This window comes from Polypterus senegalus, chromosome 4 (assembly GCF_016835505.1).
Source record: "Polypterus senegalus isolate Bchr_013 chromosome 4, ASM1683550v1, whole genome shotgun sequence".
NCBI lineage: Eukaryota > Metazoa > Chordata > Cladistia > Polypteriformes > Polypteridae > Polypterus > Polypterus senegalus.
In genome coordinates, this window is record NC_053157.1 from 98148035 (window position 1) to 98164835 (window position 16801).

The 16801-nt window shown below is 36.5% G+C and overlaps 1 protein-coding gene across 3 annotated transcripts in view; it reads right to left on the reverse strand.

Annotated features, from left to right (window-relative positions):
* bmpr1ba (bone morphogenetic protein receptor, type IBa) overlaps positions 1-16801 on the reverse strand; it is a 106566-nt gene that overhangs the window by 3224 nt on the left and 86541 nt on the right. For all 3 annotated transcript variants that reach the window (XM_039751067.1, XM_039751069.1, XM_039751068.1), the window contains exons 7-10: positions 14468-14660; positions 10525-10822; positions 2507-2682; positions 677-807 (exon numbers count right to left, since the gene is read on the reverse strand). In XM_039751067.1, coding sequence (XP_039607001.1) covers positions 677-807; positions 2507-2682; positions 10525-10822; positions 14468-14660 — 798 coding nt within the window. The remainder of the gene's footprint in view (positions 1-676; positions 808-2506; positions 2683-10524; positions 10823-14467; positions 14661-16801) is intronic.

Consider the following 16801-nt stretch of genomic DNA (forward strand, 5'->3'; position numbering starts at 1 on the left):
TGCTGGTGGTGGGACTTTGTAAGGAAATCTATTTTTTTAAATAAAAAAAAAGTTTGTTGGAGAGTGTGTTTTTTTCTGTCTAGTGGTTTGTTGTTCTAGGCCTGTTTCTTTGTCCTGCCTACGTTTGTTTTTGGCCAGTTAAGAAAGAAGAGAAATAAAATCTTTGTTTTTTTGGACAATTACCACCACTTGCCTGTGTGGGTTATTTTCCCACCTGGGAAGGGATATTACAATATAATGAATAATAATGCATTGAAAGAATAATATTAAACAAGGACCTATATTTTCCACTGTTTATTATAATTATAATGTTTGCTGAATGTATTACTGTGGAATTTTAACTTAAAATTTACAGATAGGCTCTACAGATGAACACGAGATAGAAAATATCTTGCAGCTATAAATTTGCACATTGAAAGTACATTACTGGCTGACTGTTATCCAGAAGAAATGTTTGCCCCAGGAGTGAAACCTTTGTGGGTACTTGAAACTGAGTGAAAATATGAAAGTTGGGCAAGGGATCAGTGCAACTTATCCATTTTGTCTGTTAGGTTCTCTTGGCATAAGGTATTATATATATATATTGTATATATAGTAGAAGTAAACATAAATGGGCTTGCACATCATTCTGTAAAAAATCTACACTTTGCCTAAAGAAAAAATACATCTAAATTACCTCATCACTACTCCATCGATTTGGGAAAACTGGTCTTAAACGTTTTAAACAAACAACTTCTCTCATGTCTTCATAAGAAGGATCAAATGGGACCAGCTGATGATACGGTAGTTGGTATTCTTCCACTATGCCTTCAATATAGAGACAATGAAGATTGTTAAAAATAATAATACTGTCAATACAGATTGTTGAAAATAATAATACTGTCAATGCAGATTGTTGAAAATAATAATACTGTCGTTTTGCTACAAAATTTACAGAAGTAGAATATTAGAGAAATAATGAAAGACAATGTTTATTCATAAATTATAATGCAAGATTTGCAGAGATTTGTGTTACTTATGCATTGACAGCCATATTTTATAACAAAGAAAAGAAAAATAAACCTTTTATGTATAGTTATTGTCAAAGATGGCTGTCTCCATTGAACTGACTGCATTGCAACATTAAAATTCTCAGTTTTAAATTATATATTATTTATCCAGACATTATCTGAATTCATTCTGATCCTAATTTCTTTTATTCCCTTAAACAATGATGTTCACTTCAGTGTTGAAAATAAATAGTAATGCAGTCAGCTCCATTTCTTTAACATAGTGAAATAAATGTATATACTTGTAATGTCTATATTTTAAACTGTAGTGTACAGTGCATACTTGTATATCCAAATCAAAAAGGGATGTACAAAGCATCTCTAATAAGTTTTCAATATATAAAGTCCATCAGGCAGAAAGCTGGGCAAAAATGGGGTGATGGCCCCTTGATGTTGGAGAAAAAATGTAGTAATGACGAAAAATGATATTTTTAAAACATTATGTTAGGATACTCAAGTGCAAAGTTGTTAAGATACATATAATTAGTTTATACACACATGTCAAGTGCTGCCAGGATAGGTTCCAGCCCTTATGACCCTGAGTTTTAGTAAATAGCTCTTGTATACATATAGCAAATAAACTGTGCCTTTTGATTAGCTTTTTTTAATCAATATTTTACATTGATTGTTTTATGTTTTGTGTCTGTCCCATTTTGTTGTATTAGTTTGAATGAAAAATGTTCATAGGTGTACACTTTATGATATTTTACCTTGAACACTGCATCAAAGTAACACATATACTGTGTACTACCAACTTCAGACTTATGTTGTGTATTCTCATGACTCACTGTGCACTTTCTTGGAAAGGATTATGAATTCAGCATTATATGAGCAGGGATAATAAGAATTCGGGCAAAGATTACAGAAAATGGAGAACAGAGGAGCACAGCAGTTTCTGATGCCGTGATATTTTATGTAACATATAATGGTAAAATTCCTCATTGAAAAAACTTTTTTGATTTAAATTCAATTTTTTCTTTGGCTATATTTTATCAGAAAACAAAAAAATTGCCATTTCAAATATATTTACAAAAATGTTAAGTGATCAATTACTGATTAAACCAATCAACAGAACTACTATGGTAGACTTACTGTAGTTATTCCTTGTAAAATGTTAGATAATATACATATCGGCTGCCATGTGTTTGCCATTATAAGCACAAAACACCTCTGCTGAAAATAATGTCTATGTCTAATGCCATAAAATAAAAAGTGCCTGAAATAAGAGGTTGATAAACTAAAAGGTTTCATGTCTTTATTGTTAGCAGCCATAAAGTCATAATTCTGAAATTTTTAATTGGCACAGTACAAGGTAGTGATGAAATGAAGGAAAAATATTATTAACATGATAATAAACATAACTCCTCATTGAAAATGCATAAAGCACATTGGCAATCAATTTAATGTGTATCTAAAATGAAAATAATTCTGATTAAAGTAATTAAATGTGAGCTCACCTCCTGACACACATCTCCGTGCTATTTCCCACAAAATGAGCCCAAAGCTGTACATATCTGCCATTATATAGGATTGAAAGTGATATCTGTTCAGACTCTCATCCAGAACCTCAGGAGGCATATAGCGTTTAGTCCCTACTCTGGTATTTGGAGGGATATCTACTTCATTAGTGTCACTAGCAGAGGAGTAAAGAAAAAAAATTACATCAGTATTTTAGATAAAGAATATTACTTACGTTTAACACCTGATATATAATTTTACACAAATATAATAATTAAGTACTAAAAATTCAATTTTGACTTTCAAATAAAACTTTTTTATCCAATATCCCTTTTATTTTCATTCACTCTTGCACAAGAGAAGGAGAGAGTAATAGCAAATCAGAATGTACAAGTAATGACAACGACTCAGCAGCAATTAACTTATGATCATATACCAAGCATTGAAATCAACTAGGACTGAAGTAAACAACATTTAATATGAGCTTATTTTTTGTTGTATTTATATAGTTCTGTTGTATTCTATTTAGTATATGGATATACTCTATTAAAATTAAAATAACGTGTTCTTCTTAAAAGGAGGCATGGTGGTGTAGTGGTTAGTCCTACTGCTTCACACTCCAGGACAATGGGCTCGAAGACCTGATGTAAGGAAGTCTGCAGGTTGCCCATGTGTCTTATTTGGAGTTCCTCAAAGCAGACATAGCAGATGCAGCATGCAGCATACATGTTCCTTTATTGTGCCAAATCCAATATTCATTTAAAGACAATGGCAAAAATGCACTTTATACATACTTCAATAAATAAGTGATAAAAAGATAAATAAAAATGGCCCTTACTAGAACAGAAAAATATTCATCGTTAATGTTCAAACTCAATTAAAGGAAAAAAAAACCAAAATAATTAGTCACCTTTTAAAGCATCTAAGTTGTCAGCTCTTACAAAAAATGTTTTCGGTTTATCTCTTTCTCTTTAAAACTGGCTTGCCCCGGAGAAGATATGACCATCAATTTAACTGTTCAGAAATCATCCTATGGCAGCTCTGCTATTGCTTGGACTTCTTCTGATTCACACCTGAAATGACCCGACCATATCTCCACCTACCTTACAGACTATTATCCAATGCCAAAAAATCACCTGACTGGAATCTAACACACCCTTCCCTGGTTATGCACACAAGCTGGACTTTATCTACTGTGAACTTGACCCCGGACACAGGCAGACAGACATCGTTATTTCACCACACACTTATTTATTTACACTATTTAACAAGCAGTCCCGTGCTCAACTCCCCAGTGCCTCTTGCACCGTTCTACCAATTCCAGGCCTTACAATGCCTCTTTCAGTCCTCAGGCCTTACAATGCCTCTTTCTCTCATTCTCTCTTTTCTCTGGCCGCCTCCAGTCCTCCCGCTAGCTCCGTCCTCTTCCACCCGACCTCCGCTCCAGACTGAAGGGAGCGGCCCTTATATAGTGCTCCCGGATGAGCACCAGGTGTTTCCGGCATCCACTCCTTGGCCACGCCCCAGCGTGGCGGAAGTGCCGGCTGTCCTCCCGGCAGCTCTCCGGTCGCCACAATAAGTCTTCCCCCCAGCACTTCCTGGTGTGGCGGAAGTGCTGGGCTCCAGGGTTCCTCAGGCTCCAGGGCGCCGCCTGGCGGTGGCCACGGGCCCCTACAGGATTGGGCTTCCAAGCCCTCTACCCGTGGCCCCCTATCCAACCAGGGCGATCGCCCCCTTGTGATCTGGAGGAGGCACAAGCCCTCCTCTGGTCTTCCTGGGCGTCCGGCGGGCTCCATCCCGGCCCGGAACCACAGGATAAACCGGCATCGGGGTGCCGCCTGGCGGTGACCTCGGGTCCCTACAGGGTTGGGCTTCTAAGCCCTGTACCCGAGGCCCCCAACACAACCAGGACGGACGCCCCTCACGGTCTGGAGGAGGCACAAGCCCTCCTCTGGTCCTCCTGGGCGTCCCGGCCGGGGCTGGAGCACACTACACAAGTTCTGATGCATGCACAGAGGTTATGGGCATTTCGATTTACTTTAATGATTAAATTCTTTACCAATTTCAGTGATTTGATTCTTTTGATTAATTTGATTGATTTAGAGTCTGGCATTTATGGGAAATTCTGTAGTCATCTCTGACTTTGTCATATTGCTTCACAAATATATAATTTAATACTTTGTATAGTATATGATTAATTATACATCATTCACAACATTCAAACCTCTGATAGGTGAACTGAATAATATTAGTATATTGCAATGGCACATGTCAAGGAGTCAGATGTATTAGGCGGCAGGTGAAGTCAATGATGGATGAATGACTAGGTCAGTGCATCTTCAAAATAGCAGGTCTTTGTGATGATGTGGGTTCGTTGCATGCTCCCATAGTCTGTCTTTCTTTTACCTTCCTTTTTCTTCTCCCCCCTCCTAGCTGCCTTGCACTTCTATTTATGACGGGGACGTGATTCACCCGTGGCAATCAGAGTATCCTGGGAACAATTACGGATGGGGACGACTCCTCACCTATGCACTTAAGTGAGACTCGCCAGCAGCGCAAATCACCCCAGGAACCACTTCAGCCACACATCACTAAACCACGATTGCTGCTGTGTAGTCAAAGTCCAGTTAGCGTGCCCAGGCTGACCCATGTCCACTGCAGAAAGTGGCTACAATAGGCACATGAGCATCGGAACTGGACCATAGATCAACTCAAGAAGGTGGCCTGGTCTAATGAATTATTTTTTCTATTAGATCATGTGAATGGCAAGGTGCATTTGTGTTGCTTACGTGGGGAAAACTGGCAGCAGGATGCACTATGGAAAGAAGGCTAGCCAGCGGAGGTAGTGTTTTAATTTGGGCAATGTTCTGCTGGGAATCCTTAGTTCCTAGCATTCATGTGGATGTTACTTTGACACATACTACCTACCTAAAGATTGTTACAGACATCCCTTCATGGCAATGGTATTCCCTGATGGCTTTCAGGGAAACTCTTTCAGCAGGATAATGTGCCCTGCCACTCACAAAAATTGTTCAGTAATGGTCTAAGGAACATGACAAAGAATTTAATGTGTTGACTTGGCCTCCAAATTCACCAGATGTCAGTCTGATTGAACATCTGTGGGATGAGCTGGAAAAACAATTCCGGTCCATGGAGGCTCCACCTTGCAGCTTACAGGATTTAAAGGATCAGCTGCTAATATCTTTATGTCAAATACCATAATACACCTCCAGAAGTCTTGTGGAGTCTATGCCTCAATAGGTCAGAGCAATTTTAGTGGAAAAAGGGAGATCTAAACAATATTAGACAGGTGATTTTAATGATGCGGCTGATCGGTGTATATTTAAGATGATAATTCACAGGCCATTGTCCTGGTTTTGTACACAAAGCATGGTAACATATTTAAGATGCATATTTAAAATAAGTAATTTCATTAAAGAATTACAAGTGAATGAGAATTGGGCAAAATATAATAACTCTTCAATGAATCAAATGAATGATCATTAGACTGGTTCTCAGGTAGTGACTAATTCATGAACAAAATGATTTGAGACACATGATTCATGTGGTTTTTACACATGTAATTTAAATTTCCACCGGTGTCAGCAAAACAGAAGACGCTGATTACATCACACAGGACACGCATGCACTTTAGCACTCCTTTTGAGCTCCACTGAATCCATTCTTTACTGCTCACAAATCGATTGATAAGATTCACTGAGTCATTCAATTAAAATGAAGTTTGTGCAAATGTGTCTATCAGTAACTCTCAGAATCTACCATCTATCTGTATGGAGTTAATTACTGCCAAACGCTTGCATTCTATAAGCCTATGTTGCATTTTGAGCAGTGAGGGATACGTTTCGCAAGACTGCATAGTACATTATGACAGTGAGCATCACATTCTGACTGCAAACCATATGTTCTGCAAGCACAATCTGCCAGCATTTTAGGTTTAAATAATCTTATTTTTGGCAGGGTTCTTGCATAACGTATTTTGCAAGTGCAACATTTTACGTGCATGAAACATTTTGCCAGAGGACATAGTACATTTTGAGCACATGTGACACATTTTTCAAAGTGTTCTGTATGTATGAATTTGCCAGTGTTCTTGCACTGCTTTACTGCTAAACAATCTGAGCATGTATTTGAAGGATTATGGTGTTTTTTTTGCCAATATATTAAACTGCAATGGCCCCGTAATGCTTATCTGGATGATATGGTCATCTATTCCTGCACTAGGGAGGACCACCTGTGACACTGACTTATGGATAAAACATAAAAACTGTTATTTCGGGCTGACAGAGGTTAAGTATCTTTACTATGTGGTGGACACATCAAGCCCCTGGGGTTCAAAGTTGCTGCCATTTGAAACTGGCTCCAGCCACAAACAAAAAGGCAAATGTGAGCCTTCTTTGGGCTTGCAGGATACTATTCGAGACTCATACCCTGGCTGTCTGGGAGACATGCACTTTTAACTAATCGCATGAAGAAGCGGTCTATGAACAAGGTGGCATGGAGTCCAGAAGCCAAATCAGCATTATGTACCTTGAAAATGGCCCTAATGTCAGCTTCCATTTTGATCTTCCCTAACTTTTCTTTTCCATTTATTCTCCAGACTGAAACCTCAAACACTGGCCTGGGTGCTGTATAGAGCCAGGTTCCCGAAGGACCTGAGCATCCAATGATGTACCTCAGCCAAAAACCAGTGGACTCGGAGATGAGATATGCAGAAATTGAGCATGAAGCCTTGCCCATCAAATGGATGATTTCCCAGCTGGACTACTACCTGTTAGGACAGGAGTTTACTCTAGTGACAGATCATACCCCCCCTCCAGTGGCTGTCACCAGGAGGTTCCACAACTTGTAAGTTCAATGTCCAGTACAGATGTGGCTCCCTCTACGCCGACGCTGACACACTCTTCTGGGTCCACAATCTCACTCTGAGGTCTGTCCACCCTTTGGGGACTGGGGTAAAGGGGGTGCTGTGTCACACATGTGCAATGTGGATAACCTTATTGAATTAGACCAGGTATGCAGAGCCACTCTGGGTTGAGAGGTGGCGCTGTCACTAACAATCTTGTCTCTCCGCTGCTTATTCTTTGGACCCTGCCACTCACTTTAGTTGCACTATTAAAGAAATGCATCTTAAAATATAAATACATATGCAGAAACACAGATATGCCCCGTGTTACACACATCAGCCTCCAAAATGAATTACACAATGATTTGCAAACAGAGAAAGTAGCTATGCAGGTAAAAATATAAAACTAAACCTCAGACAAAAACCCAAGAAATTTATAAAGGTTTCATGTATTAATAACATGACTCCTATCTAGATGTGTAAAATCAATCAAGATTCTTGATTGTTAAATTATCTTTGCCAAATATATGGTTTCAGTTTTTCTTAATGATATCATTTTAGGTGCAAAAACAAACATGTGCCTTCTTTTGGAAATTAGTTTTACAGACACTGATGGCACTCCTTAATTTGTGACTTCCAGGTATTGACCTTGGCAAGATGTTAATATTTTTCATATTTATCAAAAACTAAAAATATGATGCATATTCTAAGAATACCATTGGCATAATCCAAATTCATAACCAAACATTGAGATCCCATTCTTATGTGCATGCACAGTTAATGAACACCAACCTGCACACATTGGTACCACATTGTAATGTCTGAAGCAACTGCTGATTTTATTGACTTGTATATCTCTCTATTATAAAAAAAATCTTGGAAGGCTTGAAAAGAGACACTTTAAAACACCGCAAAACAAGGCAGTGAGACAAAAGGACAGCTGCTGTACAGGCTTTTAAATGTTCAAAGCACTGTGTGACATGCAGATCATGCAGCACAGCAGCAAGCCAGCAGCTGATTTACCAAAGAGGAGGTAAAAAAATGTATTTGTTTCCCATTGTATCACCGTTTAACAGGGGGTTTTGGAGGAGCGACCGCATCTCCTTAGCGTGCGTTCAGCCCCCCTTTTCACAATGCGAGGGGCAGAGATGCGAAATGACTGCCGTGTAGTGCGCCCCTGGAGGGGGTAGGGGGAATAACTAATTCACTACAGCTTTATTACTGGCGTATATCAAGAAATAAAAAACGAATGAAAATCAATGAAATTAAAATAACAATCTCTTTAAATTCTATATCCGGCTAACCAAACCCAGGGGTGGGCGAGCAAAGCAAGCAGGGGGCAGAGCCCCCTAGTTAGTATAAAAGTATATTTTCCTTTGCTGCTCTCTTTCTACATTTGAAATCAAATGAAACATTGAACTAAAAAAAAGAAACACAATACTGTACTTATTCAAGTGTACAATCTGAAGATCACCAAGAATACAGAAGAGTTTTCTGATCTTTAAGGTATGTACAACATTAACAACCATTTTCACAGTTAGGCTTAGATTACACTCAATCAATATTCAGTTTCATGGCTTAGTGTTGATTTAAATTGCCATACAAGCTGTCAAGTCTGCCATTACCTTGTTCATAGTACAAAACTTACTTGTTATGGTCAATTCGGTTATATTGTTAGTTTTTGAAATAGGAAATGATATAATTACTATTCTGACAAAGCTTAGTGCTAAATTTCATACTTTATACTATTTTATTTCTTATAATGTTGAGTTATGTAGATTATCAAGTAGCGTAAGACACAAGCAAAAGTCTGGAATTCAAAGTTATCATTCCTCTGGTAAACATTAGCTTCTTTGCCTGCATTATTATTAGTTGAGATCTTCTATAAACAAAATGATGTTTGGCACATCCAAATATTTGTTACACAAAGGGCAAAAATATTTACAAGAACCAGGAGTTGGAGAAATCGAAGGGAAAAAAATGTATATTTCAGAGCAGAGGTCTGTAACCCAACAAACCTAAACAAAACAGGTACAAAAACAACACTCAGAGTGCAAAGATGTTGTAAAGGAAGTTCTTACCATACCTAGAATAATTAAAATAATCATTTGGTATTTTTATTTAAAAGCTTAAGACACCACATGCAGTGTACATTACATTAGCGTAAAAAAGCTGTTGTTTTCATTAACAATATGGTCACGTCCAACAAAACACAGTCTGAAATAATAGTACCCATTAAACAAGCAATACTCAAAATGTATTGCAATTAATGTAAACAAAATAATAATAAATATAAAAAATAAAAGGATAATTAGAACAAAGTAATTAAAGTTTAGAAATATTTGCAATAAACCAGGAGCATTTATAATAAGACAATTTTCATATTGATCATATTGATTTCATATTGATCCTTCTCACATCCCAAAGATATGCATGTTAATTTCTGAATTGGTGATGTATGTGTGAGAATGAGAGTGAGAATAGGAGAGTATGTGAGTGTTCTGTGATGAACTACCACCCAAATTACTAATAATATATACCTGGCTAATTAAAGCTAAGTGATACTTTTGAAACTGAGTGTTTTATCATGGAGCTCCCCCAACATTTTTACTTTACAGTGGCACACAAGTTTATAATGAATGCTATTAATATTATGGTACTGTATATTACTAATATGCTTTTAATAAGCTATACTATATTTGAGTGGAGCTTTGTGATTTAATTAACAAGTAATTATGAGATAAAATACATTTCTACTAAGAGTGATTTCAAGTAATAACTTTCTAAAAAGTTAATAAACTGAAAATGATAAAACAAATATTGCTAGAATGTGAAGTTACTGAGCAAAATAAGAACATATCCTATCTGATATCCAATACTGACTGTGCATAAAATAAAACATTTAAAATCATGAATGGTGGATACAGTACTACCACTTACAAATGTAAATGCAAGCTTATATATTAAATGGCATGTAACAGCATTGTAGAATCTTAATAAAAGCTGATAATAACAACATACAGCAGACATGAAAAACATCAAAATGATATATCCATTCAATGCAATATTAAAGTTAATACTATATTCATCAAATGATATGGAAGCAATATATATTTACAGTAAATGTATATTGCATGTAAGGTGTTGACTAACCTGATAAATTTAACAGCCAGCCCCAAATCTGCTATGCAACATGCTCCATTCTTCTTCACCAAAATATTTTTGCTTTTCAAATCTCTGTGTGCAATGGCTGGTTTTCCTTGAGTGCCAAAGATTTCTGTATGTAAATGACAAAGCCCACTGACTGATGAATACGCCAGCTTTAACATAGCCTTTGTATCTAGGGTGGTGGACTTTAAGTAATCATACAAAGATCCATTTTCATGATAATCTGTTATAAGGTACAATTGGGTCCAGGAGCCTGTGCCTTTAATATCTGCAGCAATAAATCCTGAAATGAAAAAATAACAAAAGAATCATACATAATATTAATCATGGCATATTAATGTAAATTGAAGTAGAATGTAAGTAGAAAATTTGATACTACACATATTACTGAGATACCGTAAGACATTTTCATTTAATAATGTGAACAGAAAAAGGAAACATTATGGGGCTTGCATACAGCATGTCAAAAAAGACCATAAATTTACTTGGCCATTTAGGTATAGGTAGGTTGACTAGAGCAAGAATATGCATGAGGGCAAGGCAAAGCACCAAAGCAGACCTCAGCAGCATGAAGTGACCCACATGGAAAATAAGACAGAACAGTAACATTCCAGCATGGCAGCAAGAAGTGACCCACACGGAACTTAAGACAGCACAATTACATGCCAGCATGGCAAGGCAGAGGCCACTAGGAGGTGCCAGATTCTGTCAGGCATGGGGTGTCAGAAATGCTGCAGCCAAGAAAATCGGTAGGGGAGAGATAGAGGGAGAGGGGGAGAGAGCAGAATTGTGGCTGGCATTTAGTCTACAAACTACATGATAAAGGTGACAGTTGAAGGCATATCATGGAATGAATTAGACTGTTAAAAGTTAATTCATATATTTAACAATTAAAGGATGTATACTGGATTAAACACAAGGTATTAACAAAGAGAAATACTGAGAGCTGAGCCAAATTCATTAAGTTATTAATAGCCATGCAGGCTCCTTTAACCACCTTAATGTATTTACTGTTGACTGTGAAGATATGAAATACTAATCCAAGTAACAATAAAAATTATCAGAATTTGCTTGGAGTTTTAATGCCATTAAAGAAGTGTATGTGATAAAAAGGCAATAAAACAACAGGTAAGCATGAACATTCATTTTGTTTTATATTTGGATGTTTCTGTTATTACCTAAATACATATATTATGCATGGGTGTTAAGAATAACAAAAGGGGTTGCCTTTCAGCCTAAGTGTTCAATTTTTTATGTATTTTTATGTATTTCCCAAAGGAAATATTTCCTCTGCTATACCAATTCTTCCTATGGAATATGCAGCATTACTTCTGGTCCAGGCTTTGGTCTTGTCATGTCTGGACTACTGTTACTCACTTCTGGCAGGAATACCTGCATTTGCTATCAAGCCGCCGTAGATGGTCCAGAATGCAGCAGCCTGTCTTGTATTGTGTTAGCCAAGATGGGCACATGTCACTCTCCTCTTCAGGTCACCACATTGGCTCTCTGTAGCAGCATGCATAAACTTCAGATCCCTGATGACTGCCTACAGAGTAGCCAGTGGGTTAGCATCTGTGTATACGGAGACACTGGTATGGTGCTATGCTCCTTGTCGTCCACTCAGGTCTGCCAGTGGACAGTGTCTGGTGATGCCACCTCTGCATGGTATCATGTTTCAATCCAGACTAATTTCCTGTGTATTTCCTATTTGGTGGAACAAACTGCCCACCCATCCAAACTTCCGACTCCCTCAATGTATTCAAGAAGCAACTAAAACCAATCTGTTTTGTAAATATCTGTCTTATTGAAAAGAAATTGTTCATTGATTTGTTGTTACATTAAAGTTAACTGCTTTATCAATTGTTAATCTGTTTGTAAATTTATTAGTTATTAGATATTTTCACTTGTGGTAATTAACTTTTTTTTATCTGTCCTACTACACTTGTTGAACAAACAATACTCGATTATATTTACCTTTTTTGTAAGTCGCTCTGGAAAAGAGCGTCTGCCAAGCAAATAAATATAAATGTAAATGCATTATACCTCGGTCAGGAAGTTTCATGCTATTAATAAAAGCATGGAATAACATCAAATACATTTACAGTAAAGGGTTATCTAAAGTATATTTAGGGCAAGTAACTACTTATTAATGCCTCCCCATTAAAATCTTTGTTTTTTTTGTGAGAGAATGTGCTGATCTTTGGCATAGTATCAGATCACATTTTCTTTAGTGTACTTTGCTGATAACCCTCCACAGGGTGTTATGTGTACTGTGTATGATAATATCATTTGTTCCTGTTCCCCTGAACATAGTCCAGTTTGCCTGATCAAGCAATGAATGTTATGTTTTACATCACTCAGATAATTCTGTGATGTTCAAGAAGACTAGTGGTGTTTGACAACAATGTTTTAAAAACAAAATCCAGAGTAGTGTTCCCCTAGAACCAAATGCTTTTGGACTATTCAATATTTTGTAAATTTACATTTTCTTATTTGGCTGACACCAAGGTGAGTTTCAACATTTATGTTACAATTGGTTACATTTCTTTAGGCTTTCAAAGAGCATTCAAGTCAAGTGAGTTAATAATGGTAGTGAGGGTGAATGCAGTGTATAATTACACCCTGTGTGACATTAGATCTTTGTTATTTTCCTTTTTGTCTTATACTTTATGTTTTTTCTGATGTATTACCTTTCCTTTATCATAAAAATACTTGACACTTTATAAATTTGGCTGTCTGGATCCATTTATAAACACAAATATTGACTCAGGAGCACCTACTACTGTCACAAAGGCATTGAACTCAATGTTCAAAATACTTTTTGTATTGTATTTTTGTTGCACATCTTATATATAAACGTCTACATGTGGAAGTGTGTGCCTGTCCGGCCCGGAAGTGAGAGGTGGAATTGGGGTAAGCGCTCCGCCTCCAAGGAAACACAACACAAGCGAGGCCAGCACGACAGCAAAATGAAACCTCTGAAGAAAGACAAAGTCGTTTAGCCGCTAACACTGGCAAAATGGTATTCCTTTAACCTTTCCTCCTGCCGCTAATGCACAAGTGATGCGAGAACTTCAGCGAAACAAAATCTCCTAGGAGAGAGATGCCCAGAGTAGTTCTTTCAATTACTTGACAACTCTACATTTCAGTTTTTTTCTGATGATTTCAATAGTTTCTAGGACCCCGGGCTTTTTACAGCACGTGCTTACATGGCTAGTTATTAAATATACTTATTAAGTAGGATCATTTAACTGTTATACTGAATTTGTAACAGTGTATAACAAATATTTACTAGTATACCCTATTAAACACACAGAAAAACGCCTCTTGACTTGTGACTAAAAATAACAGAATTAAAAAAGTTTAAAGGCCAAGTCCATTTTTTTTTGATTTATCAAAACTATCTCCATCTTTGTGACTTTAACTAAACCAGTTGGTCAAGAACATTTTACCTTAGAGTCACACCTGTTTTTCATGAGTAAAATTCTTTATATGCCTTAAAAACAAATATAATATAAATTTTCCCTAAAACATGGCATTGGAAGAAAGTGGTTCAGAAAATTAATAAAATAATGTTTTGTGTAAAAATGATATTTTTCAAAAGAAGCTAAAATGTATGCTTCATAAATGCATTTAACCCACTAGAAAATGAATGCCCTTTTTATTACACTTCTTCGGATGTGAATATAAATCTGAGCAAAAAAGCTGTCTGTATGCATTTGTGGAGTGTTTTATTGAATGTATGAATTACTGTAAATTTTGAAAGGTAAACATAAACATTGGCCAGAAGACACAGGATCAGACAATTGTATTCCTTTTTTCAACTGAAGAACTCCTGGCCAATGAACTGGTTCTTCAGTTTTAAAAGGCAATACCATTTGACCTTAGTTTTTCTGTTTATGATTGCCCATTCTTTTGCTGTTCTTACCTAAAATATTTTCATGTCTCATAAGCACAGTCTGATAAATTTCAGTTTCTCGAAACCAGCTGGCTTCTTCAGTTGTAAAGAAAACCTTTACTGCTACTTTCTCTCCTCTCCATTTTCCCATCCATACTTCTCCATATCGTCCTTTGCCAATCTGCTTTACCATCTGAATCTGCTTGGCAATTGTTCTTTGAACCTAGAAATTAATTTTCAATACAATTCAGTAATAAGAAACAATCAGGCACTTAAAAGGTTCACTTAGAGGGCCAGTAAAAGCTGCATGTTAACCAAGCATGAATGTGTTTTGGGTGTAGGTGCAAAGCTGATGTACAAGGAGAAAACTGCAGGCATATATAGGGTAACATGACAATTGCACAAAGTCAGTGACCAGGCCTGAATTCAAACTCAGCCACAGTGCTGCCCTACTTTAAACATATTTAATACTTGGCCTGGCTTACCATACATGAGAAAAATATTACATAATAAAAACACTCTAATGATGACTTTGCATTTCACACTCAGTGAAGCTCAGCTGTACTCATAATTGTGCTCCTAGGCAACAAATTGTGTAAAGTAGGCCTAAAGCAACATGATCAAATTCCATATATCACAAACAAGTAATTTCAAGTAATTTTAAACCTTTAGGATATATTTTCTAAGTTGTTTCTACAGTGCCAAGAATATCAGTAAGAATTTGTAGAATGGTAGCACATTTTACAAAAGAAGAATGATAAACTATTAATTTAACTACAGAGACATTTCTAAGGAGTAAGCACTCTTGGCTTAATGCTCTTATTTATAAAATACAAGATAAAGTAGTTGGCTAGGATTTTAATTTTTTACCTTGTAACTGCTTCAGTTCTTTCTGCCTTCGTGCGGCAGCAATAACATATTTAAACGTCATCTTCAGCTATTTAAAATCTAAATAAAAACTGCAAGGCTTGAAGTATCATTGTGCAGAACTGAAGTACAAACTAAAACTTAAACCTGACCAGGAAACAGAATTCTGCTCATAAAGGTTAGATAATTGGATAATATCCCTTGGTTAGATAATGTTCCTTTCAATTCTAGAATGTCTTGCAAATCATGCTAAAATGGTGACAAATCAGCCTTCAATTAATCTATTTTCTGGGCTTCAGCACAAGGCTGAAGGGAAGCACCATTTATATTCTGGCAGAACTGGACAGAAGGCAGGAAACAATTCTGCATGATAAAACATCCTATGTAGGGACTTCCTTAAGAAAGTAAATTCTTTTCCACATTTTTTCAGTGATGTCTAAGAATCAGACAATCAAAAGTTATTTCAAAGAGAATCATTTACATATAATACCATCAGACAGCATTTTACACCCCTAACCTGAAACACCAAGAACAAAAACTCCCAAACTCAGTCCTGGGCACTCACTGTGGCTGCAGGATTTTGCTCTAACCATATTCACAATCAGTGATAATAAATGATCTCACTTAATTAGCTGGTCTTTTTTTCTCTTCTCTTTTTATGCATTCAAAAAAAGCACGGTAGTATGGTGTTTACATTTATAAGACATTTAGAAATATTTCTATTTTTTTTCTATAGTATGAAATGCTTAGTTCCCTTTTGTTGACTCTTTTTATTAATTTTATTATTTTGCCCTTTTCTTATGTAGTTTTCTCTATTCATTGTATCCTAACAATTATTGCCTGGGGACATTAGGACACCAATGATTTTAATGGGAGTAGTGCCAGCTATTTGAGGTGGTAGCATTGTGGAGAAACAGATGGTCCTTGTAGTGGGACTGAATGATCCTTTGCTGCTTGCTGGTATGTGGTTCATTTTTAGTTAATGTTTTAACTTTTTTTGTTAGATGCGACTACTGCTTAAAAGTGGCTTAAGGTATTGTTTTAGTTTTTATTTTATTCAATTTTTCTTTGTTTTTTTTTTTTTTTGCTTTGTTTTCCACCAAAGAGAATCAGGGTAAGTTGTTGACCCATAGCCTGGTCTGTACTATAAAACTGAAGCTTAGCAAATGTTATGGATTAGGAGTTCACGAAATTCTCATTCAATTGAGAAACACCATCTTGACAAAATATTCAGAGTAATTTGTTTTTCATTGCATATGTAATGTTGCTGCATTCTCAGTTATACTATTGTCTACAGGAATCCAATACATTCAGTACAAAATGGTAAACCAATTAGAAATCAAAGTAAATATATGAAGTTCAAAGCAGATTGTAATGGTGAGTGTCAGTAATTCTGTGCTATGTACATCACTTGGGTAGCTCACTAGACCTGAAAGGAACACTCACTGTTCTCACACTAGCTGGAATTCATATATGGCTCTGCAGGCTGGCCATTTT